This window comes from Pseudophryne corroboree, chromosome 4, assembly GCF_028390025.1.
Source record: "Pseudophryne corroboree isolate aPseCor3 chromosome 4, aPseCor3.hap2, whole genome shotgun sequence".
NCBI lineage: Eukaryota > Metazoa > Chordata > Amphibia > Anura > Myobatrachidae > Pseudophryne > Pseudophryne corroboree.
Window position 1 is genome coordinate 209,165,995 of NC_086447.1, and position 23,259 is coordinate 209,189,253.

A 23,259-nucleotide genomic window follows, 5' to 3' on the forward strand; every position below is an offset into this window, starting at 1 on the left:
GACACTAGCTCCAGAGGGACGATCACAGGTACAGCCTGGATGGTCACCGGAGCCGCGCCGCCGGCCCCCTTGCAGACGCTGAAGAGAGAAGAGGTCCAAAATCGGCGGCTGAAGACTCCTGAGTCTTCATAAAGGTAGCGCACAGCACTGCAGCTGTGCGCCATTTTCCTCTCAGCACACTTCACACAACAGTCACTGAGGGTGCAGAGCGCTGGGGGGGGCGCTCTGAGAGGCAAATAAAAACCTTATTAGAGGCAAAAAATACCTCACATATAGCCCACAGAGGCTATATGGAGATATTTAACCCCTGCCTAACTTCAAAAATAGCGGGAGACGAGCCCGCCGAAAAAGGGGCGGGGCCTATCTCCTCAGCACACAGCGCCATTTTCTCTCACAGAAAAGCTGGAGAGAAGGCTCCCAGGCTCTCCCCTGCACTGCACTACAGAAACAGGGTTAAAACAGAGAGGGGGGGCACTGATTTTGGCGATATTGTATATATATAAAAGATGCTATAAGGGAGAAACACTTATATAAGGTTGTCCCTATATAATTATAGCGTTTTTTGGTGTGTGCTGGCAGACTCTCCCTCTGTCTCCCCAAAGGGCTAGTGGGTCCTGTCCTCTGTCAGAGCATTCCCGGTGTGTGTGCTGTGTGTCGGTACGTGTGTGTCGACATGTATGAGGACGATGTTGGTGAGGAGGCGGAGAAATTGCCTGTAATGGTGATGTCACTCTCTAGGGAGTCGACACCGGAATGGATGGCTTATTTAGAGAATTACGTGAGAATGTCAACACGCTGCAAGGTCGGTTGACGACATGAGACGGCCGACAATCTATTAGGACCGGTCCAGGCGTCTCAGAAACACCGTCAGGGGTTTTTAAAAACGCCCATTTACCTCAGTCGGTCGACACAGACACAGACACGGACACTGAATACAGTGTCGACGGTGAATAAACAAACGTATTTCTCATTAGGGCCACACGTTAAGGGCAATGAAGGAGGTGTTACGTGTTTCTGATACTACAAGTACCACAAGAAAGGGTATTATGTGGGAGTGAAAAAACTACCTGTAGTTTTTCCTGAATCAGATAAAATAAAATGAAGTGTGTGATGATGCGTAGGGTTACCCCGATAGCAAATATTGGCGTTATACCCTTTCCCGCCAGAAATTAGGGTACGTTGGGAAACACCCCTTAGGGTGATAAGGCGCTCACACGCTTATCAAGTGGCGTTACCGTCTCCAGATACGGCCGCCCTCAAGGAGCCAGCTGATAGGAAGCTGGAAAAATATCCTAAAAAGTATATACACACATACGGTGGTTATACTGCGACCAGCGATCGCCATCAGCCTGGAGATGCAGTGCTGGGTTGGCTTGGTCGGATTCCCTGACTGAAAATAGGATGCATTCTATATATATGTATGTGAGATGCACAGAGGGATATTTGCTCTCTGGCATCAAGATAAGTGCGTTGTCCATATCTCCCAGAAGATGTCAGGGACACGACAGTGGTCAGGTGATACAGATCCCATACGGCAGATGGAAGTATTGCTGTATAAAGGGAAGGAGTTATTTGGGGGTCGGTCCATCGGACCTGGGGACCACAGCAACAGCTGGGAAATCCAACCTTTTTTACCCCAAGTTACATCTCAGCTAAAAAAGACACCGTCTTTTCAGCCTCAATCTTTCCTTTCCCATGAGGGCATGCAGGCAAAAGGCCAGTCATATCTGCCCAGACATAGAGGTAAGGGAAGTAGACTGCAGCAGGCAGCCCTTTCCCAGGAAAAGAAGCCCTCCACCGCGTCTGCCAAGTCCTCAGCATGACGCTGGGGCCGTGCAAGCGGACTCAAGGTGGGGGGGTAGTCTCAAGAGTCTCAGGGCGCAGTGGGATCACTCGCAAGTTGACCCCTAGATCGTACGAGTATTATCCCAGGGGTAAAGATTGGAGAGTCGAGACATCTTCTCCTCGCAGGTTCCTGAAGTCTGCTTTACCAACGGCTCCCTCCGACAGGGAGGCAGCATTGGAAACAATTCACAAGCTGTATATCCAGCAGGTGATAATCAAAGTACCCCTCCTACGACAAGGAAAAGGGTATTATTTTTCCACACTATATTGTGGTACTGAAGCCAGACGGCTTGGTGACACATAGTCTAAATCTAAAATGTTTTGAACACTTACATAAAAGGTTCAAATCGAGATAAAGTCACTCAGAGCAGTGATAGCGAACCGGAAAAAAGGGGACTATATGGTGTCCCTGGACATCAAGGATTACCTCCATGTCCAAATTTTGTCCTTCTCATCAAGGGTACCTCTGGTTCGTGGTACAGAACTGTCAATATCAGTTTCAGACGATGCCGTTTGAATTATCCACGGCACCCCGGGCCTTTTTACCAAGGTAATGGCCGAAAAGATGTTTCTTCAAAGAAAAAAGGCATCTAAATTATCCCTTACTTGCACGACCTAAAAAGGGCAAGTTCCAGAGAACAGTTGGAGGTCGGAAGAGCACTATCTAAAGTAGTTCTTCGACGGCACGACTGGATTCTAAATATTCCAAGAATCGCAGCTGTTTTTCCGACGATACGTCTGCTGTTCCTAGGGATGATTCTGGACACGGTTCAGAAAAAGGTTTTTCTTCCCGAGGAAAAAGCCAAGGAGTTATCCGACCTGTCAGGAACCTCCTAAAACCAGGAAAGGTGTCTGTACATCAATGCACAAGAGTCCTGGGAAAAATGGTGGCTTTTTACGAAGCAATTCCATTCGGCAGATTCCATGCAAGAATTTTCCAAAGGGATCTGTTGGACAAATGGTCAGGGTCGCATCCTCAGATGCACCTGCGAATAACCCTGTCGCCAAGGACAAGGGTATATCTTCTGTGGTGGTTGCAAAAGGCTCATCTATTGGAGGGCCGCAGATTCGGCATACAGGATTTGATCCTGGTGACCACGGACGCCAGCCTGAGAGGTTGGGGAGCAGTCACACAAGGAAGAAACTTCCAGGGGGTATGGACGAACCTGGAAAAGTCTCTTCACATAAACATTCTGGTACTAAGAGCAATCTAAAATGCTCTAAGCCAGGCGGAACCACTCCTGCAAGGAAAACCGGTGTTGATTCAGTCGGACAACATCACGGCGGTCGCCCATGTAAACAGACAGGGCGGCACAAGAAGCAGGAGTGCAATGGCAGAAGCTGCCAAGATTCTTCGCTGGGCGGAGAATCACGTAATAGCACTGTCAGCAGTGTTCTTCCCGGGCGTGGACAACTGGGAAGCAGACTTCCTCAGCAGACACGATATTCACCCGGGAGAGGGGGGTCTTCATCCAGAAGTCTTCCACATGCTAATAAACTGTTGGGAAAGACCAATGGTAGACATGATGGCGTCTCGCCTCAACAAGAAACTGGACAAGTATTGCGCCAGGTCAAGAGATCCACAGGCAATAGCTGTGGACGCACTGGTAACACCTTGGGTGTACAAATCAGTATATGTGTTTCCTCCTCTGCCTCTCATACCAAAGGTATTGAAGATTATACGGTGAGGAGGAGTAAGAACAATACTAGTGGCTCCGGATTGGCCAAGAAGGACTTGGTACCCGGAACTTCAAGAGTTGGTCACGGACGACCCGTGCCCTCTACTTCTGAGAAGGGACCTGCTACAACAGGGTCCCTGTCTCTTTCAAGACTTACCGCGGCTGCGTTTGACGGCATGGCGGTTGAACGCCAGATCCTAAAAGGGAAAGGCATTCCAGAAGAAGTCATTCCTACCTTGATTAAGGCAAGGAAGGAAGTCACCGCGAAACATTATCACCGCATTTGGCGAAAATATGTCGCGTGGTGCGAGGATCGGAGTGTTCCGACGGAGGAATTTCAACTGGGTCGTTTCCTACATTTCCTACAATCAGGATTGTCTATGGGTCTCAAATTGAGATCTATTAAGGTTCAAATTTCGGCCCTGTCAATATTCTTCCAAAAAGAATTGGCCTCAGTTCCTGAGGTACAGACTTTTGTTAAAGGAGTACTGCATATACAGCCTCCTGTGGTGCCTCCGGTGGCACCGTGGGATCTAAATGTAGTTTTAGATTTCCTCAAATCCCATTGGTTTGAACCATTGAAAAAGGTGGATTTTAAATATCTCACATGGAAAGTGACTATGTTACTGGCCCTGGCTTCCGCCAGGAGAGTATCTGAATTGGCGGCTTTATCTTATAAAAGCCCTTATCTAATCTTCCATTCGGATAGGGCAGAACTGAGGACTCGTCCGCATTTTCTCCCTAAGGTGGTATCAGCGTTTCACCTGAACCAACCTATTGTGGTGCCTGCGGCCACTGGCGACTTGGAGGACTCCAAGTTGTTGGACGTTGTCAGAGCCTTAAAAATATACATTTCAAGGACGGCTGAAGTCAGAAAATCTGACTCGCTGTTGATACTATATGCACCCAACAAGTTGGGTGCCCCTGCTTCTAAGCAGACGATTGCTCGTTGGATTTGTAACACAATTCAACTTGCTCATTCTGTGGCAGGCCTGCCACAGCCTAAATCTGTTAAGGCCCATTCCACAAGGAAGGTGGGCTCATCTTGGGCGGCTGCCCGAGGGGTCTCGGCATTACAATTCTGCCGAGCAGCTACGTGGTCGGGGGAAAACACGTTTGTAAAATTCTACAAATTTGATACCCTGGCAAAAGAGGACTTGGAATTCTCTCATTCGGTGCTGCAGAGTCATCCGCACTCTCCCGCCCGTTTGGGAGCTTTGGTATAATCCCCATGGTCCTTTCAGGAACCCCAGCATCCACTTAGGACGATAGAGAAAATAAGAATTTACTTACCGATAATTCTATTTCTCGGAGTCCGTAGTGGATGCTGGGCGCCCATCCCAAGTGCGGATTATCTGCAATACTGTACATAGTTATTGTTAACAAATTCGGGTTATATTGTTAAGGAGCCATCTTTAAGAGGCTCTTTCTGTTATCATACTGTTAACTGGGTTTAGATCACAAGTTGTACGGTGTGATTGGTGTGGCTGGTATGAGTCTTACCCGGGATTCAAATTGCCTCCCTTATTGTGTACACTCGTCCGGGCACAGTACCTAACTGGAGTCTGGAGGAGGGTCATAGGGGGAGGAGCCAGTGCACACCACCTGATCTGGTAAAAGCTTTACTTTTTTGTGCCCTGTCTCCTGCGGAGCCGCTATTCCCCATGGTCCTTTCAGGAACCCCAGCATCCACTACGGACTCCGAGAAATAGAATTATCGGTAAGTAAATTCTTATTTTTATGTGCATGGTCTGTTTTGTTTACGGGAAAATGTTTTATTCTACTGAAACTGCTTCATTAGGTATTTTCCCCCTGCCCTGTCTTTTAGGCAGCATCTCCTGTCTCCACTGGGACCCTGTTCAGAGGTTTCTCTTCTCTGGCTCATCAGATCAGAGTATTATCTTGTGGGACATTGGAGGGAGGCAAGGACGTGCACTGAACCTACAAGGACACCAGTAAGCATTCCTCTCCTCCGGAAGTAAGCTGCTGCTTTGTTCCTGTGCTCAGTACAGGAAATATATGGAACTAGTGCCTCTGATCCTAGGCCAAGGCCTCACTGTACGTATGTATATACATTAGACTGGCCAGCGTAAAAGAATTGGCAACCACAGCGCACGTCATTATCTATAGAGCATATTATTTACTTTCGATGGGTAGATAGAAAGCTGTTATATTAATTGTCTTTGTACATAATTGAAAAGATGGTTTTTATATTCTGTATTTGAAGTGACACAAAGGATGCTGCCTTATGTATACTTCAGTAGGATGAAGCTGTTGCTGGCTTCTCCTCTATAAGTGATGTTTGCTTCTCTTTGTCAGTGACAAGGTGCAGGGGCTGTGCTACCTGCATCTCACACGGCAGCTGGTCTCCTGCTCAGTGGATGGGGGCATCTGTGTCTGGAATATGGATACTGACAGGGAAGAGGTAATAGAGTTCTAATACATTGAATTCTGCTTTATTTGACATTAGTACTGTTTAAGAAAACAAAAACTAATCAAAAACAGTATATGTGTATGTAAAGACAAAGGTTGTAAATGCTTCAACTTTGCTGTTGTAGGTTTGTCCATCTTTTTACGCCATATGGCTCTAGTTACCTGGCTTGTCTTGGTCGCTCCGCCACAGATAGTCATTCCCAGTCTTGAGTACTGCTTCCTGAATTCTGCATCTTAATTTGCTAAGTGTATTTTTTGTCACAAAGACACTGGTATAACATAGCGTTGTAAGCACAGCAAAGCAAGGTGCAAGTCTGTTGTACTGAACTCTCATCACGCATTGTTAGGCTAAACCTGCTACTTTATACCAGTCCCTTTGCGGCAGAAAATAATAATCCTATAGACAATTTTTTGTACCTGTGAGCATATTAAGGTACAAATTTAAGGAAAGTACATAATCTGGGAAAAAAAGGTAAAAGACAGAGCCCCTATGCTGCACTTTGTTGGGTAGATCCCAGAGGAAGGGGGTGGGTATGACATTGGTCAACACCTACGTGACTTATCATAACCACAGTGGCCAGAGAGTGGGTTAATGTGGCATTTAAAGCAAACTTTCTAAGATTGCTCATAGCCTATCTAAAGAATTAGCTTTGACGTCCGGCATCCTTATAGTTACAGTTTAATATTAATGACCTCCGATATGGATGCTGTGGTGTGAAAGCCAGGCCCACTTGCCGATTCAGTTATCCCTTGTGTGGTATTAAGAATAGATCTGCACTGACGTGGGTCTAGTTATAACTGTGATCTTATACCCCTTTCACACTGAGGCCAGGTCGTGTGCTGGTGTGAATGGTTCATCTAGGATAATCTCACCCAGGTACGTTCCCCTGGGCATGATGTGGGATTTACCCGGGTTTCAGCCGGATAAGCAGCAGTAGCAACAGGTGTTCCCGAGTTGATCAATGAACCTCGGAAGCGCTCTAGCATGCGCTTTAATTACGTAGCGAAGTGATACCATGTTCTGCTCTATAATAAATACTATCATATGTGATATTCTTGTTTTCTCTAACGTCCTAGTGGATGCTGGGAACTCCGTAAGGACCATGGGGAATAGCGGGCTCCGAAGGAGGCTGGGCACTCTAGAAAGATCTTAGACTACCTGGTGTGCACTGGCTCCTCCCACTATGACCCTCCTCCAAGCCTCAGTTAGATTTTGTGCCCGGCCGAGGTTGGATGCACACTAGGGGCTCTCCTGAGCTCTTAGAAAGTTATAGTCTTAGAATTTGTTATTTTCAGTGAGACCTGCTGGCAACAGGCTCACTGCAGCGAGGGACTAAGGGGAGAAGAAGCGAACTCGCCTGCTTGCAGCCGGATTGGGCTTCTTAGGCTACTGGACACCATTAGCTCCAGAGGGATCGACCGCAGGCCCAGCCTTGATGTTCGGTCCCGGAGCCGCGCCGCCGCCCCCCTTACAGAGCCAGAAGCAAGAAGATGGTCCGGAAAATCGGCGGCATGAAGACTCTGTCTTCACCAAGGTAGCGCACAGCACTGCAGCTGTGCGCCATTGCTCCTCTCACACACTTCACACTCCGGTCACTGAGGGTGCAGGGCGCTGGGGGGGGCGCCCTGAGGCAGCAATAAAAACACCTTGGCTGGCTAAAATACCTCAATATATGGCCCCAGGGGCTATATATGAGGTAAATACCCCTGCCAGAATTCCATAAAAAACGGGAGAATAGGCCGCGAAAAAGGGGCGGAGCCCATCTCCTCAGCACACTGGCGCCATTTTTCCCCTCACAGCTCGGCTGGAGGGAAGCTCCCTGGCTCTTCCCTGCACAGTAAGAGGGAAAAGAGAGGGGGGGCATTAAAATTGGCACTGTATACAGTATATTATATAAAAGCTATTAGGGACATTACTCAGTTAGTCCCTGTATATATATAGCGCTCTGGTGTGTGCTGGCATACTCTTACTCTGTCCCCCCAAAGGGCTTTTGTGGGTCCTGTCCTCGTTTAGAGCATTCCCTGTGTGTCTGCGGTGTGTCGGTACGGCTGTGTCGACATGTTGAATGAGGAGGCTTATATGGTGACAGAACAGAGGCCGATATATGTGATGTCGCCCCCTGTGGGGCCGACACCAGAGTGGATGGATAGGTGAAAGGTATTAACCGACAGTGTCAACTCCTTACATAAAAGGGTGGATGACGTAACAGCTGCGGGACAGCCGGCTTCGCAGCCCGCGCCTGCCCAGGCGTCTCAAAGGCCATCAGGGGCTCAAAAACGCCCGCTCTCTCAGATGGCAGACACAGATGTCGACACGGAGTCTGACTCCAGTTTCGACAAGGTGGAGACATATACACAATCCACTAGGAACATCCGTGACGTGATCCCGGCAATAAAAAATGTGTTATACATTTCTGACTTTAACCCAAGCACCTCTAAAAATGGGTTTTAGGTTTGGGGAGAAAAAACAGGCAGTGTTTTGTTCCCCCATCAGATGAATAAATGAAGTGTGTGAAAGCGTGGGTTCCCCCGTTAAGAAACTGGTAATTTATAAAAAGTTACTGATGGCGTACCCTTTCCCGCCAGGTGGATAAGTTACGCTGGGAGATATCCCCTAGGGTGGATAAGGCGCTCACACGTTTGTCAAAAAAGGTGGCACTGCCGTCTTAGGATACGGCCACTTTAATAGGTACCTGTTGATAAAAAACAGGAGGCTATCTTGAAGTCTGTATTTACACACTCAGGTACTAGACTGAGACCTGCAGATAGTGCTGCTGCAGCGTGGTCGGTGACCCTGTCAAACAGGGATACTAGTTGGCAAACATAAAAACATATTAAAGACGTCGTCTTATATATGGGGGATGCACAGAGGGATATTTTGCCGGCTGGCATCCAAAATAAATGTAATGTCCATTCTGTCAGGAGGGTATTAGAGACCTGTCACTGGACAGGTGATGCTGACTTAAAAAGCGCATAGAGAGCCTTATAAGGGTGAGGAATTATTTGGGGATGGTCTCTGGGACCTCGTATCCACAGCAACTGCTGGGAAGAAATAATTTTACCTCAGGTTTCCTCACAGACAAAGGTACAGTCCTTTCGGCTTCAGAAAAGCAATCGGGTCAAATGGCGCTTCCTTTCTGTACAGAGACAAGGGTAGAGGGAAAAAAGCTGCACCAGTCAGCCTGTTCCCAGAATCAAGATTCTTCCCCCGCCTCCTGTGAGGCCACACCATGACGCGGGTGCTCCACAGGTGTAGCCAGGTACGGTGGGGGGCCGTCTCAAAAATTTCAGCAATTAGTGGGCTCGCTCACAGGTGGATCCCTGTTTCTTTCAAGTAGTATTTCAGGGGTACAAGCTGGAATTCGAGATGTCTCCCCCCAGCCGTTTCCTAAAATATGCCTTGCTGACAACTCCCTCAGGCAGGGAGGCTGTGCTAGAGGCAATTAATAAGCGGTATTCCCAGCAGGTAATACTCAAGGTGCCCCTACTTCAACAAGGACGGGGTTACTATTCCACACGGGTTGGGGTACCGAAACCGCATGGTTCGGTGTGACCCATTTTATATTTAAAATCCTTGAACACAAAAATTCAAGTTCAAGATGGAATCGCTCAGGGCGGTTATTCCAAGCCTGGACGAGGGGGATTACATGGTATCCTGGGACATCAAGGATGCTTACCTGCATGTCCCCATTTACCATCCTCGCCAGGAGTACCTCAGATTTGTGGTACAGGATTACCATTACCAAGTCCAGACACTGCCGTTTGGACTGTACATGGCACCGAGGGTGTTTTATCAAGGTAATGGCCGAAATGTTGATACTCCTTCAAAAAAAGGGAGTTGTAATTATCCCGTACTTGGACAATCTCGTTATAAGGGCGAAGTCCAAGGAGCAGTTGGTAGTCGGGGTAGCACTATTTTGGAAAGTGCTACAACAGCATGGTTGGATTCTAAACAGTCCAAAGTCACAGCTGGTTCCTATGACACGTCTACTGTTCCTGGGGATGGTTCTGGACATAAACCAGAAATAGTGTTTCTTCCGGAGGAAAAAGCCAAGGAGTTGTCATCTCTAGTCAGAGACCTCCTGAAGCCAAAATAGGTAGCGGTGCATCATTGCACGCGAGTCCTGGGAAAAATGGTAGCTTCCTACGAAGCAATCCCATTAGGCAGGTTCCATACAAGAACTTTTCAGAGGGACTTGTTGGACAAGTGGTCCGGATCGCATCTTCCGATGCATAGGCTGATAACCCTGTCTCCAAGGACCAGGGTATCTCTACTGTGGTGGCTGCAGAGTGCCCATCTTCAAGAGGGCCGCAGGTTCGGCATACAGGACTAGGTCCTAGTGACCATGGATTCCAGCCTTTGAGGCTGGGAGGCAGTCACACAGGGAAGAAATTTCCAGGGACTTTGGTCAAGTCAGGTTATTTCCCTACACATAAATATTCTGGACCTGAGGGCCATTTACAATGCCCTGAGGCCGGCAAGGCCTCTGCTTCAAAACCAGCCGGTACTGATCCAATCAGACAACATCACGGCAGTCGCCCATGTAAACCAACAGGGCGGCACAAGAAGCAGGATGGCGATGGCAGAAGCCACAAGGATTCTCCGATAGGCGGAAAATCATGTGTTAGCACTGTCAGCAGTGTTCATTCCCGGAGTGGACAACTGGGAAGCAGATCTTCTCAACAGACACGACCTCCACCCGGGAGAATGGGGACTTCCTCCAGAAGTCTTCCAATAGGATTGTACACCATTGGGAAAGGCCACAGGTGGACATGACGGCGTCCCGCCTCAACAAAAAGCTATAAAAGATATTGCACCGGGTCAAGGGACCCTCAGGCGATAGCTATGGACGCTCTGGTAACACCGTGGGTGTACCAGTCGGTTTATGTGTTCTCCCCTCTGCCTCTCATACCAAAGGTACTGAGAATAATAACAAGGCGAGGAGTAAGAACGATACTCGTGGATGGCCAAGAAGAGCTTGGTACCCAGAACTTCAAGAATTTATATCAGAGGACCCATGGCCTCTGCCACTCAGACAGGACCTGCGGCAGCAGGGGCCCTGTCTGTTCCAAGACTTACCGCAGCTGCGTTTGTCGGCATGACGGTTGAACGCCGGATCCTGAAGGAAAAGGGCATTCCGGAGGAAGTCATTCCTACGCTTACTAAAGCCAGGAAAGAGGTTACAGCAACTCATTATCACCGCATATGGCGAAAATATGTTGCATGGTGTGAGGCCGAAAGGGCCCCAACAGAGGAATTTCAACTAGGTCGATTTCTGCATTTCCTGCAAGCAGGAGTGACTATGGGCCTTAAATTGGGTTCCATTAAGGTACAGATCTCGGCTCTGTCGATTTTCTTTCAAAAAGAACTAGCTTCAGTACCTGAAGTTCAGACATTTTTATAAAAGGAGTGCTGCAGAGTCAGCCCCCGTTTGTGCCTCTTGTGGCACCTTGGGATCTCAACGTGGTGTTGAGTTTCTTAAAATCACATTGGTTTGAACCACTAAAAACCGTGGATCTGAAATATCTCACGTGGAAGGTGGTTATGTTATTGGCCTTGGCTTCTGCCAGGCGAGTATCAAAGTTGGCGGCTTTGTCTTGTAAAAGCCCTTATTTGATTTTCCATATGGATAGGGCAGAATTGAGGACTCGTCCCCAGTTTCTCCCAAAGGTGGTGTCAGCGTTTCACCTGAACCAGCCTATTGTGGTGCCTAGGCTACTAGGGACTTGGAGGACTCCAAGTTGCTAGACGTTGTCAGGGCACTGAAAATATATGTTTCCAGAACGGCTAGAGTCAGAAAATCTGACTCGCTGTTTATCCTATATGCACCTAACAAGCTGGGTGCTCCTGCTTCTAAGCAGACTATTGCTCGTTGGATTTGTAGTACAATTCAGCTTGCACATACTGTGGCAGGCCTGCCACAGCCAAAATCTGTCAATGCCCATTCCACAAGGAAGGTGGGCTCATCTTGGGCGGCTGCCCGAGAGGTCTCGGCTTTACAACTTTGCCGAGCAGCTACTTGGTCAGGGGCAAACACGTTTGCAAAAATTCTACAAATTTGATACCCTGGCTGAGGAGGACCTGGAGTTCTCTCATTCAGTGCTGCAGAGTCATCCGCACTCTCCCGCCCGTTTGGGAGCTTTGGTATAATCCCCATGGTCCTTACGGAGTTCCAAGCATCCACTAGGACGTTAGAGAAAATAAGAATTTACTCACCGGTAATTCTATTTCTCGTAGTCCGTAGTGGATGCTGGGCGCCCATCCCAAGTGCGGTTTATCTGCAATACTTGTACATAGTTATGGTTAACTAAATCGGGTTATTGTTGAGCCATCTGTTGAGAGGCTCTATTGTTTCATACTGTTAACTGTGTTTCATATCACGAGTTGTACGGTGTGATTGGTGTGGCTGGTATGAGTCTTACCCGGGATTCAAAATCTTTCCTTATTGTGTACGCTCGTCCGGGCACAGTACCTAACTGAGGCTTGGAGGAGGGTCATAGTGGGAGGAGCCAGTGCACACCAGGTAGTCTAAGATCTTTCTAGAGTGCCCAGCCTCCTTCGGAGCCCGCTATTCCCCATGGTCCTTACGGAGTTCCCAGCATCCACTACGGACTACGAGAAATAGAATTACCGGTGAGTAAATTCTTATTATCACTCATTACTAATCTCAAACACATGACAGTAAGGAGGTTATTGGACGGAGCACCATTTAAGATTAATAACGACTGTAACAAGAATAAAACTGCCCCTGTGGTACTAAAAGGATCACTCAGGCCTTCCAGTTCAGATTGAAAATAATACGGAAGCATCAGATAATAAACCTAGACCATCGTGATACATTCATCTGTAATAAAGAAATTACTGTTCCAGTATGTTGTCTTAAGCTGGGTACACATCTGCCCGACGGATCGCCAACCTATCTGTTCGATTGAGCGGCTGATATATCACTCAGTGTGTACTCCGCTTTAGCCTAAAATGTGAGAATAAGCTGGGCGGCGTGCAAGAAATGGATGTAAGTAAATGGAGAATAGATGCTGTGCTGCTGTTATGCCCCCTGTATCCATCTCATGGAGAAAAGTTACCCAGCTGTGATTGCCCTCACTCTCTCTGTGTTTTCTCCCAACTTTGCTGTATATAAGGCTCCTCAATGGTTAGAAAGTGATTCCTGCCAGAAATGTGCCCAGCCTTTCTTTTGGAACATAAAGCAGATGTGGGACACCAGGTCACTGGGATTACGTCAAGTGAGTCCTTTTCTCTTTTTAGTCTTTTTTATTTTCCTTTAGCCACCTTTTCTCTGTCATATTCCTCTTTCTTGTTTGTGTAGCACCACTGCAGGAAGTGTGGAAAGGCTGTCTGTGGGAAATGCAGCTCCAAGAGATCCAGTTATCCCATCATGGGTTTTGAGTTCCAAGTGCGGGTCTGTGACTCCTGTTATGAAACCATTAAGGATGAGGAGTGAGTATCATGGAATACTGGGTTATTCTATTGCCATACTCTGACACATTTTCCTTTAGCAGTAAGGGACAAACAGAGGGTGGGTTACACTTTCCCCTAGGAGACAGGGCACTGGAGAGATCAGGAGCACCGATCCTTCTCTTCCCTGTAACTCCCTTGCTATTTATTTGGTTGGATGTCCTCCTGTCCTACACCCTCCAGGTGGGAGATCTGCCTTTCCTGACTACTAACTAGGAATCATCAAGTCCTCTACCGCTGTAATACAGGACACAAAGCCTTTTACGGATCACATTGACGAAGGGATTTTTTTTATAGAATTGTGTAAAATGAGGCAGAATTAATGTTCCTAAAATAATCCATTCACCTAGAATTTTACAATTTTTTTTATACTTTTTTTGTGTGAAAATAAGCCAGTTTAATGGCTAACTACAGTAGCAAGATAATAAATACTGCCACTAGGCGTTGAACATGCATTGACTATATGTTCTTATTAAAGCATAATTATTCATAATATAAAAAATATAAATAAATCTAAATAGAAAATATGATGCAAGTATAAAATAAAATAAAAAAATATACATTTCTTATCACAGTAAACCAAATAAACACATAATACAGGAATCATAAAAAAATAAAACTATTACAGTACGGAGAAAACAAACTGAAATACAGTGAACATAGCAGGCACAATGAACTTCAGCATGGTTATTGCAGCCATTTTGATTAATAAGTTCCACAGGTTACATAACCCACCGGCAAAAGGTACCAGGTGAGGCAGCCATTTTGGGTGCACTACAGATGATTACTCCCTCGCTACTTACATTTTAGCTGTATTATGTTTTGAGAATTGTGGTGCTCTTTGTTACCTGTACACTCTTTTTGTTTACTGTAATGCTAAGTTTGGTCTCCCTGTCCTTTTGTACGGCCCTGCGAAACACTTGTGGTGCCTTAAAAAGAAAATGTAATAATAATAATGGGGATGAACATATAGGACAACGGTCAGTCGCCACATTCCTGGTTTAGAAGCTGATCCAGTTGTTTTCTCCCTGTATAAAATCTTGAGTTGGTATTAGTTGGGTCGGCATATCCTTACAAGCACTTTAGCATCACCCTTTTCCTTATTTTTCCCAGTGAGATTGAGTTGTTGGTATCCCCTCTGGTATTGAGGCTATTTATAACTACAGTGAGTTGCTGATGAGATTAAACAGCCTTTAGACAACCTATTTTCCTAATTCTAATCTTAAACGCATTCTCCTAGCCCTAGATTCTGGCAGGATCTCTACAAATTCAGTGGTTGCTTATAGAGTTCTCTAGAGCAAACATTTTTCAGAAGACAATACTTGCAGGTCACTACCGGACAGCAACGGGATCGTGCGAGAAAAGCGATCGCACAGGTGATCGCAAGGTGACTGACAGGAAGAGGCCATTTGTGGGTGGCCAGTGACCGTTTTAGGGGGGTGTCCGGAGAAACGCAAGAGGGACCAGGCATTTGAAGGGAGGGTTTCTGACGTCCGCTCCAGCTCGGATCATCACACTGGAAGAGTAAGTCCTGGTCTGCGCAGAGACTGCACAAACTTCTGTTTGTGCAGCTCTCCTGCACATGTGATAGCACCCCTGCACAGCGAATTCCCCCTCCCCCTGTAGGCGGCGACTACATGATCGCAGGGATGCAAAAAACGCACCCTAGCGATCAGGTCTGAATTAGACCCACATTCCTACAAGCTGTGTCTTGCATAAATTACCAAGGGTAACCTGGCTATGAGGCATACCAGCAGTGTTGGGAGTGGAAAATCTTTCAAGCCATTGTAGCAGTTTTCATCCCTGTTGTGGAAAACTGGGAAGCAGACTTGATTTTCAGACCAACCCTTCACCCAGGAAATTGTGTTCATTCATTGTTCAACAGCTAATATCTGGTGAGGACAACCAGATGTCAGCACACAATGGCATCTCTTCTGAAGCACAAGGTGGAGCGCTTCTGCGTACGCACATGGTGAGCGGAGGCATTTCTGGTAAATGCCTTGTTTGTTTCTCGGAGCTCTGATCACATGAACATTGAAGTGCTAAAGCTAAGGGTTTTACTTAGGGTGGTTCAGAGTATTAACAAGGCTCAAAATCCTATTTTGGACCAAAATTACAAGTGTTTGGAAGATTTACAGTGCCTGATGTGGAGCAAAAAGGCTTCCTACCTCTTCATTTTGCATGGACAGAATGGTGCTATTTATGCAGGACGGTCCGGATACAGCCGAGATGAAGTTTCTTACTTGGAAGGTCCCTGTCCTTTTAGCAATCTTGTCAGCTAGTTGAGTTTTTGAGCTGGCGGCTCTGTGTTGCTGGTCTCCTTTCCTAATTTTTCATGATGACAGGGCTGAACTTAAAACTAATCACATTCTTTTCCGATGCAAGTGAAGTCCCATCTGAATCGGGACATTGAAGAAAGGGATCACTTTGACGGATCATTCAATATGTATGTCCATATGAGCCAGAACTTGTTCAGGACAGATGACCTGTATTTTTTATGATGCCCACAAGAAAAGTTGACCAGCTTCACTGAAGTGAATTATTTTGGTCATTTTTCTTTAGGCAGGACTGCCCTTTCTGGAGAATTGGATCAGTGAAAGCCTTCTCGGTAATGTGGCATGGGGCCTTTGCCCAGCAGGTGGCCACCTGGTCTTCAGTGCCCATCTTTACAAAATTTAGAGAGACCATATTTTCCTTTTCATCCACTAGGGGTCACTGGAGTACTCTTGGGATATGGACGGCTTCCGCAGGAAACAGGGCACTGAATATTTAAATTTAGAACTCTCCACCCCTCCATATCCCAGAGTACCTCAGTGTTTTTTCTGTGCTCATGCACTAACAAGGCTTGTGTGGGGATCCCACACTTTTTCTTTGAAGGAGGAACGAGAAGCCGCAGGGCAATGCGGGAAGTAGCTCGAATCCTCAATTGAGCGCTGCTGCAAGGGAGAAAAACTTATATGGGAAGAATAGGCTGCATGACAGGCTGCCAGATTTCATATGCACCATAGGCACCATAGGTTATATTAATAGACTATTGAGCCTATATTAAACTGCAGTCAGGTACAGGTTATAAAGGCATGTATTGTAACCTGACCTGTGATTATAACTGTAAGCATGGCATGGGGGCCATTTTAACCATGCTTCCTGTTTCTTCCTGTTTGTGATTCCAGAACGTTCCTGTCCTACATCTCTACTCCACCGGACCAGAAGTGTTTCACATGTTGATCCAGAGGTGGGGTTACCCTCAAGTGGACCTGATGGCATCTCGCCACAATCACCAAACGCCCCAGTATGTGTCCAGAACGAGAGATCCAAAGGCAGTGGCGGTGGATGCTCTCACAATCGCGTGGCCGTACAGCCTCGTGTATCTGTTTCCACCGTTTCTGCTGCTCCCTCTGTGGCTAAAACGGATCAAAAGAGAGTCCGTCACAGTCATACTAGTGGCGCCTCATTGGCCTCGGAGAGCTTGGTTCTCGGATCTCCGCGGACTACTCGCAGACGATCCTTGGCCGCTCACACTACGTCCGGACTTGTTACAACATGGTCCGTTCCTTTACCCCGATTTAGCGCGGCTGCGTTTGACGGGGTGGCTATTGAGAACGCACTCTTAAGGAGAGAGGGCATTCCAGAATCGGTTATACCAACCATGTTACGAGCTAGGAAGCCAGTTACGGCAGCTCATTATTACAGAATTTGGCGTGCCTATATAGGTTGGTGTGAAACTCAGAAGTTTCCGACATCATCTTTCAAGTTATCCCGTCTTTTGTTATTTCTACAGACGGGGTTAGATGGAGGACTGCGTTTATCTACACTAGAGGTGCAGGTATCTGCGTTGTCAATTTATTTTCAAAGACGATTGGCTCTATTGCCGTCGGTACACACTTTTCTGCAAGGTGTCCTCAGAGTACAGCCTCCATTCATTCCACCTACAGCGCCATGGGACTTGAATCTGGTTTTAGATTTATTACAGTCTTCACATTTTGAAAGTGGATATTACTTGGAAAATATTTTTTCTCCTAGTCTTAGCTTCGGCAAGGCGTGTTTCAGATTTGGGTGCCTTGTCATGCAAGCCACCGTATTTGGTGTTTCATGATGACAGAGCGGAACTTCGGCCGAATCCCGCTTTCTTACCAAAGGTATTGTCATCTTTTCACATCAATCAACCAATAGTAGTTCCTGTGTTAACAGGACATTCTGGAACTCTGGATGTGGTACGCGCATTATGCGTTTATGTATCCCGAACGTCTACAGTTCGTAAGACGGATACGTTGTTTGTTCTCTATGATGCTGCCAGGATAGGTTGGCCAGCTTCTAAGCAGACATTTTCCAGATGGATAAAACTGACCATACGTCAGGCTTACCTTTATGCTAGGTTACAGCCGCCTACATCAGTAACAGCTCATTCCACATGTTCTGTGGGAGCTTCATGGGCATCTGGTCGTGGAGCTTCTACGACGCAGCTTTGCCGTGCGGCTACATGGTCATCAGTGCACACGTTTGTGCGCTGTTACAAGTTTGATACGTTTGCGGCATCAGCATCTAGCTTTGGCCGCATAGTGTTACAGGTGCCAAACAGCTCTCCTGCCCACGGGGGAAGCTTTGGTACGTCCCAAGAGTACTCCAGTGACCCCTAGTGGATGAAAAAGAAAATAGGATTTTGGTACTTACCAGGTACTGTAAATCCTTTTCTTTGAATCCATAGGGGGCACTGGACGCCCACCCAGAGCAGTTTTACCTGGTTTGTGGTAAGCTCAGGGGATCTTATGGTAACACACTTTCACCGACTGGTTCAAATTATAAAGTTCTATCGGTTATGGTGTCAACTGTTAGTTGTCAGTAACGTTATGTGTCAACTTTATTGTTGTCTGTTATGTTATATGTAATTCTCCATTGTCAACCTCTCTATAGCTCCTGTTCGGCTCAGTAAAAAACACTGAGGTACTCTGGGATATGGAGGGGTGGAGAGTTCTAAATTTAAATATTCAGTGCCCTGTTTCCTGCGGAAGCCGTCCATATCCCAAGAGTACTCCAGTGCCCCCTATGGATTCAAAGAAAAGGATTTACCTGGTAAGTACCAAAATCCTATTTTTGCATCCAAAGATGCCATATTGGGACCGCAACTACTAAGCATCCTTCCTTTGGGACAGCTATAGGAAAGCCCCATGGTAATCCACTTTCAAAGAAAATTGGATTTATGTACCTAAATTAAATAATTTTATTGCAGTCTGTTTGGGATACACTAGACACTCTCCCTCTATGTTGTTTTGTTTCTGTTCTTTTCCGTTGTTTTTTACTGGTATTCTCATTAGGATTGCTGTTTAACACTATTGCTTTTCTCCATTCCTTCGCATTCTGCCTGTTCTGTTCTTTGGGGCTTTGTTCGATAAAACTGGCATTCTCTGGCCTCCCAAGGGGGTATAAAGGAGGAGAGACTCAGCATCTTGCCAATAAATTTAAGTGCCCAAGTTCCTGTCACCACACTTCCACAGTGTTTTGGCACTGTTCTAACAATGCCTGACCTTTGTACATTTGGATACTCCCTGCTATAGGGTCTATTTACTAAGCCTTGGATGGAGGTAAAGTGGACAGAGATAAAGTACCAGCCAATCAGCTCCTAACTGTCATTTTTCAAACACAGCCTGTAACATCGCATTTAGGAGCTGATTGGCTGGTACTTTATCTCCATCCAGTTTATCTCCATCCAAGGCTTAGTAAATAAACCCCTTAGTCTGTGTTTGAGGATAGGATCCATAGTGATCATCTACATGCCTTGAATACTGTATGTGTTGCAAATACATTTTATCTACATCTTTCATTTCACACTTCATACTGCACAAAGAACGTTCTTAGTCTAATAGAATTAATCTTGCTGGATAGCATTCACTCTATTTCCAGTCTCTCTTTACAGCAGCATTTTTTGAGGACATGTTTTACATCCTGAAAGCATTGATGCCCACTGTCCCCTTGTGAAATACAGACATTTACTTACTTTTGTGAGCTTTATTAAAAATGATTTAGAGGTAGTTATTAGAATAATTGTAAAACTGAGTCCTAGAGCCATGACTCCATACAGTTAGGTTTAAAAAGAAATTCCCAACCCGAAAAAGGCAAAGTAAAAGGAAGTTTAATATCTTTTTAATATGCTTAGACTGGATAAACTGATTCTATAATGGGGCGCAGCTGCCAATAGGGTTATGCTGCATTTTAGTTTAACAGCCCCTAATAGAGAAGAGGATATTTAAAGATAAATCAGTATAGATAGGTTAAGATGGCATCTTTATAAAAATATTAGTAAAGTAGCTTTTAGTGTTTTATTGTAGACTCTTATATTCAATTAAGAGTCTATCATAAGTTGTGAAAACAGCAAACGCTTAACTAGAAGCTTTCCGGAGTGTGCTAAGCTTATATCAAAAACCGATCATACGTGCCTGTGTTGCCACAGCAAGCACATGGTGGCGAGTTTGCATATTTAATTGTATGACCCCGTACATGCATAAGACTCAACTCGCTCTCTCTCTCTCTCCTTTTTATTTATATTTTCGTGTCTTCCTTTCAGCCGGACGTCATTGGCCACTTTCCATGAAGGTAAACATAACATCTGCTTCATGACCATGGATATCTCTGGAGGGATTATGGTCACATGTGGAACAGATCGGCTAGTCAAGGTATGAGGTGGTCTGCATGTGCAGCATGTCAAAGTGTTCTTTCTAGGTTCCTCACAGTTGTACATCTGTATTATTTGTTATGCTTCAGATGTCATTTTAGTGCTGTGTATTTCTGTAGGACCTGTATGAGTCCTTTATTTTTAAAAAGAGCATAAGTATTCCCTTCGCTGTACATGGAGCGAATTATCATACTAATAAATTAATTACCTGACATGCAAGATAATGAAGACCCTGTCCAGATTAGTTTACGTTTAAGTGAGAGGAAGAATTGCAATGTAAGGCAGCGGATTAACATTCTTATCTGCTGGCGGGCACAGTGTGGATTCAGTAACGTGGAAGCATTATTGGTCTATGAAAGCAGCAATTGGCGACTGGTATTACTGTGCAGTGGTATGGTTGGAATGAAGAGACCAATGCATGATTATAAATCATGTTAGGTCTTCCTCTGATGTTTGCTGCTTTATTGAGCAAAATATAAAGTTTAAAGATTTTCTCCTGATCATCAGAAACTGATATATCCACTTACAACCAAATAATAAAGCGCAGCATGTGCTTCTGTGGCATCTGTTAGGTTGTAATGCAACTACTGGATTCTATTTTCCTCTAAAATGATGTAAGATAGAGAGGTACCACCTTTAGCAGCTTCAGCTTTCACCGAGAGCTAGAAGAAACAAAATGCTGGATACTTGGAATAACGGAGATACATTTTCTCAATTTCCTTTAGTGACAGGTACGGTCACAATTATGTTCTAGAATGTTTGGAGTGTCTTTTGGTGAGAACATAATTCAGTGACACCATAACTTGAGAGTACGCAGAGACTGACATACCTGATAGAAAATGAGGATTTAATGGTGGAGGTGACTTGTAGTGAAGACCTCATAACTGCATTGAGAGAGGGAGTTAAGGGAGTATGAGACCCGAGAATGGGAACACCTGTGGATTTAGGTGAAGCTATATCCACAGGCTGAAACCATTACTATGTGTGAAAAGGAAGTATGATAAGGACCAGTAGAGCAATCCTGTATCTCTGCGTATGAGACTGTCACAATAGGTTCTAGCTATTTATATTCTATTATTCTTAGCTGAATACTCGTGCTTTGCCACAGAATTTTAAGTATAATCACAGAGATTTTATTGTATGGGAATCTGTAGTCTCTGTGCCTTATTTTCTGGACAACGGGATACACCTAAAGTTAACTAGTTAGTTTATGACAGAAGATCAGCAATTACACTTACAACAGGACATGCTCTGCCCACCGCTGCCAATCTTTGTCAGGCCGCACCTCTGGGCGGGCCTTCCCTGGATTGATGCTGTCAAAAGGCTGGCGCTGAGGAGAATAATCCGCCTCCTTTTCGGCCCTGGCAGTCTCTGATGCTACCCTGCTCAGTGATGTAAATGTTGGGTCGACAGGCCAAGCTCCGCCCACTGTATGTTAAATATGTAAGATTTGCAGGGTGACTCTATTCCAAAGGGCCCTAGGTCTCCTTGCTTAGCTTCCTTCTCGCTCTCATTTGGGCTGCTCCTTTCGCACCACACTTAAGGTCACTGGGAGAGCTGTCGGTACTCTACACAGCAGATAAGCAGTTGCTGACTATCAAGCTTTCCTTTAATGCATTTAAGAGTCAAAATATCTGTCTCTTCATTCCTCCTATTGCTCTCTGAGAGGTTCGGCAATGACTTTAGTGCAAGTGACAGGTTAACCTAACCTCTGATAATTCAGACCTCTCCTGACCGGAAATAGGTTGGGTAAGTACTTATGTCTGAAATACATAAATAAATACAAAATAATAATAATTAAAAAAAAATACATCTCTCTCTCTCTCTCTCTCTCTCTCTCTCTCTCTCTCTCTCTCTCTCTCTCTCTCTATATATATATATATATATATATATATATATATATATATATATATATATACACACATACACACACACACACACACACACACACACACACACACACACACACACACACACACTCTGAGTGTGTATTTGTGTGTATGTATATATATATATATATATATATATATATATATATATATATAATATAATATGCAATTACCACTGACTCATCACAAAATCTCCTAAACCATAAGGCTGTACTTCCTTGCCAGTGTCAGTTGCAGAGCAATCCATTATTCAAATAGGGGATCCACACCCAGCGGTGTTTGACAGTGTTTAGGGGTGGCAGTTTATGTGGCTCCACTAGTTGAATAATGGACTGCTCTGCCACTGGAACTGACCAGGAAGTCCAGGAACAGAGCATGGTGTCCTCCCCCCTCCACAACTTGGTATCGCCGTCACCATGCATTCTTTCTAGCCCTGGCTGAGTGGGTTGTCTTAACTCTCCTCTCTGAGGGGAGAATTCATAATAAACATCTCACCCCTTTCTTATACGTCCTAGAGGATGCTGGGGACTCCGTAAGGACCATGGGGGTATAGACGGATCCGCAGGAGACATGGGCACACTATAAGACTTTGAATGGGTGTGAACTGGCTCCTCCCTCTATGCCCCTCCTCCAGACCTCAGTTAGATTCTGTGCCCAGGAGTGACTGGACACACACTAGGGGAGCTCTACTGAGTTTCTCTGGAAAGACTTTGTTAGGCTTTTTTTATTTCTCTGACGTCCTAGTGGATGCTGGGAACTCCGAAAGGACCATGGGGAATAGCGGCTCCGCAGGAGACAGGGCACAACTAAAGAAAGCTTTTAGGTCACCTGGTGTGCACTGGCTCCTCCCACTATGACCCTCCTCCAAGCCTCAGTTAGATTTTGTGCCCGGCCGAGGTTGGATGCACACTAGGGGCTCTCCTGAGCTTCTAAAAAGAAAGTATATAATTAGGTTTTTTATTTTACAGTGAGACCTGCTGGCAACAGGCTCACTGCAGCGAGGGACTAAGGGGAGAAGAAGCGAACCTACCTGCTTGCAGCTAGCTTGGGCTTCTTAGGCTACTGGACACCATTAGCTCCAGAGGGATCGACCGCATGGAACTGGCTTGGTGTTCGGTCCCGGAGCCGCGCCGCCGTCCCCCTTACAGAGCCAGAAGCAAGAAGAGGTCCGGAAAATCGGCGGCAGAAGACATCAGTCTTCACCAAGGTAGCGCACAGCACTGCAGCTGTGCGCCATTGCTCCTCATACACACTTCACACTCCGGTCACTGAGGG

The 23,259-nt window shown here is 45.8% G+C and overlaps 1 protein-coding gene across 1 annotated transcript in view; it reads left to right on the forward strand.

The window, feature by feature from the left end:
• The window catches only part of WDFY1 (WD repeat and FYVE domain containing 1), a 108,655-nt gene that overhangs the window by 67,416 nt on the left and 17,980 nt on the right, over positions 1–23,259 (forward strand). Inside the window, exons 7-11 of the mRNA XM_063915896.1 lie at positions 5,353–5,479; positions 5,844–5,949; positions 13,098–13,199; positions 13,283–13,413; positions 19,988–20,096. Coding sequence (XP_063771966.1) covers positions 5,353–5,479; positions 5,844–5,949; positions 13,098–13,199; positions 13,283–13,413; positions 19,988–20,096 — 575 coding nt within the window. The remainder of the gene's footprint in view (positions 1–5,352; positions 5,480–5,843; positions 5,950–13,097; positions 13,200–13,282; positions 13,414–19,987; positions 20,097–23,259) is intronic.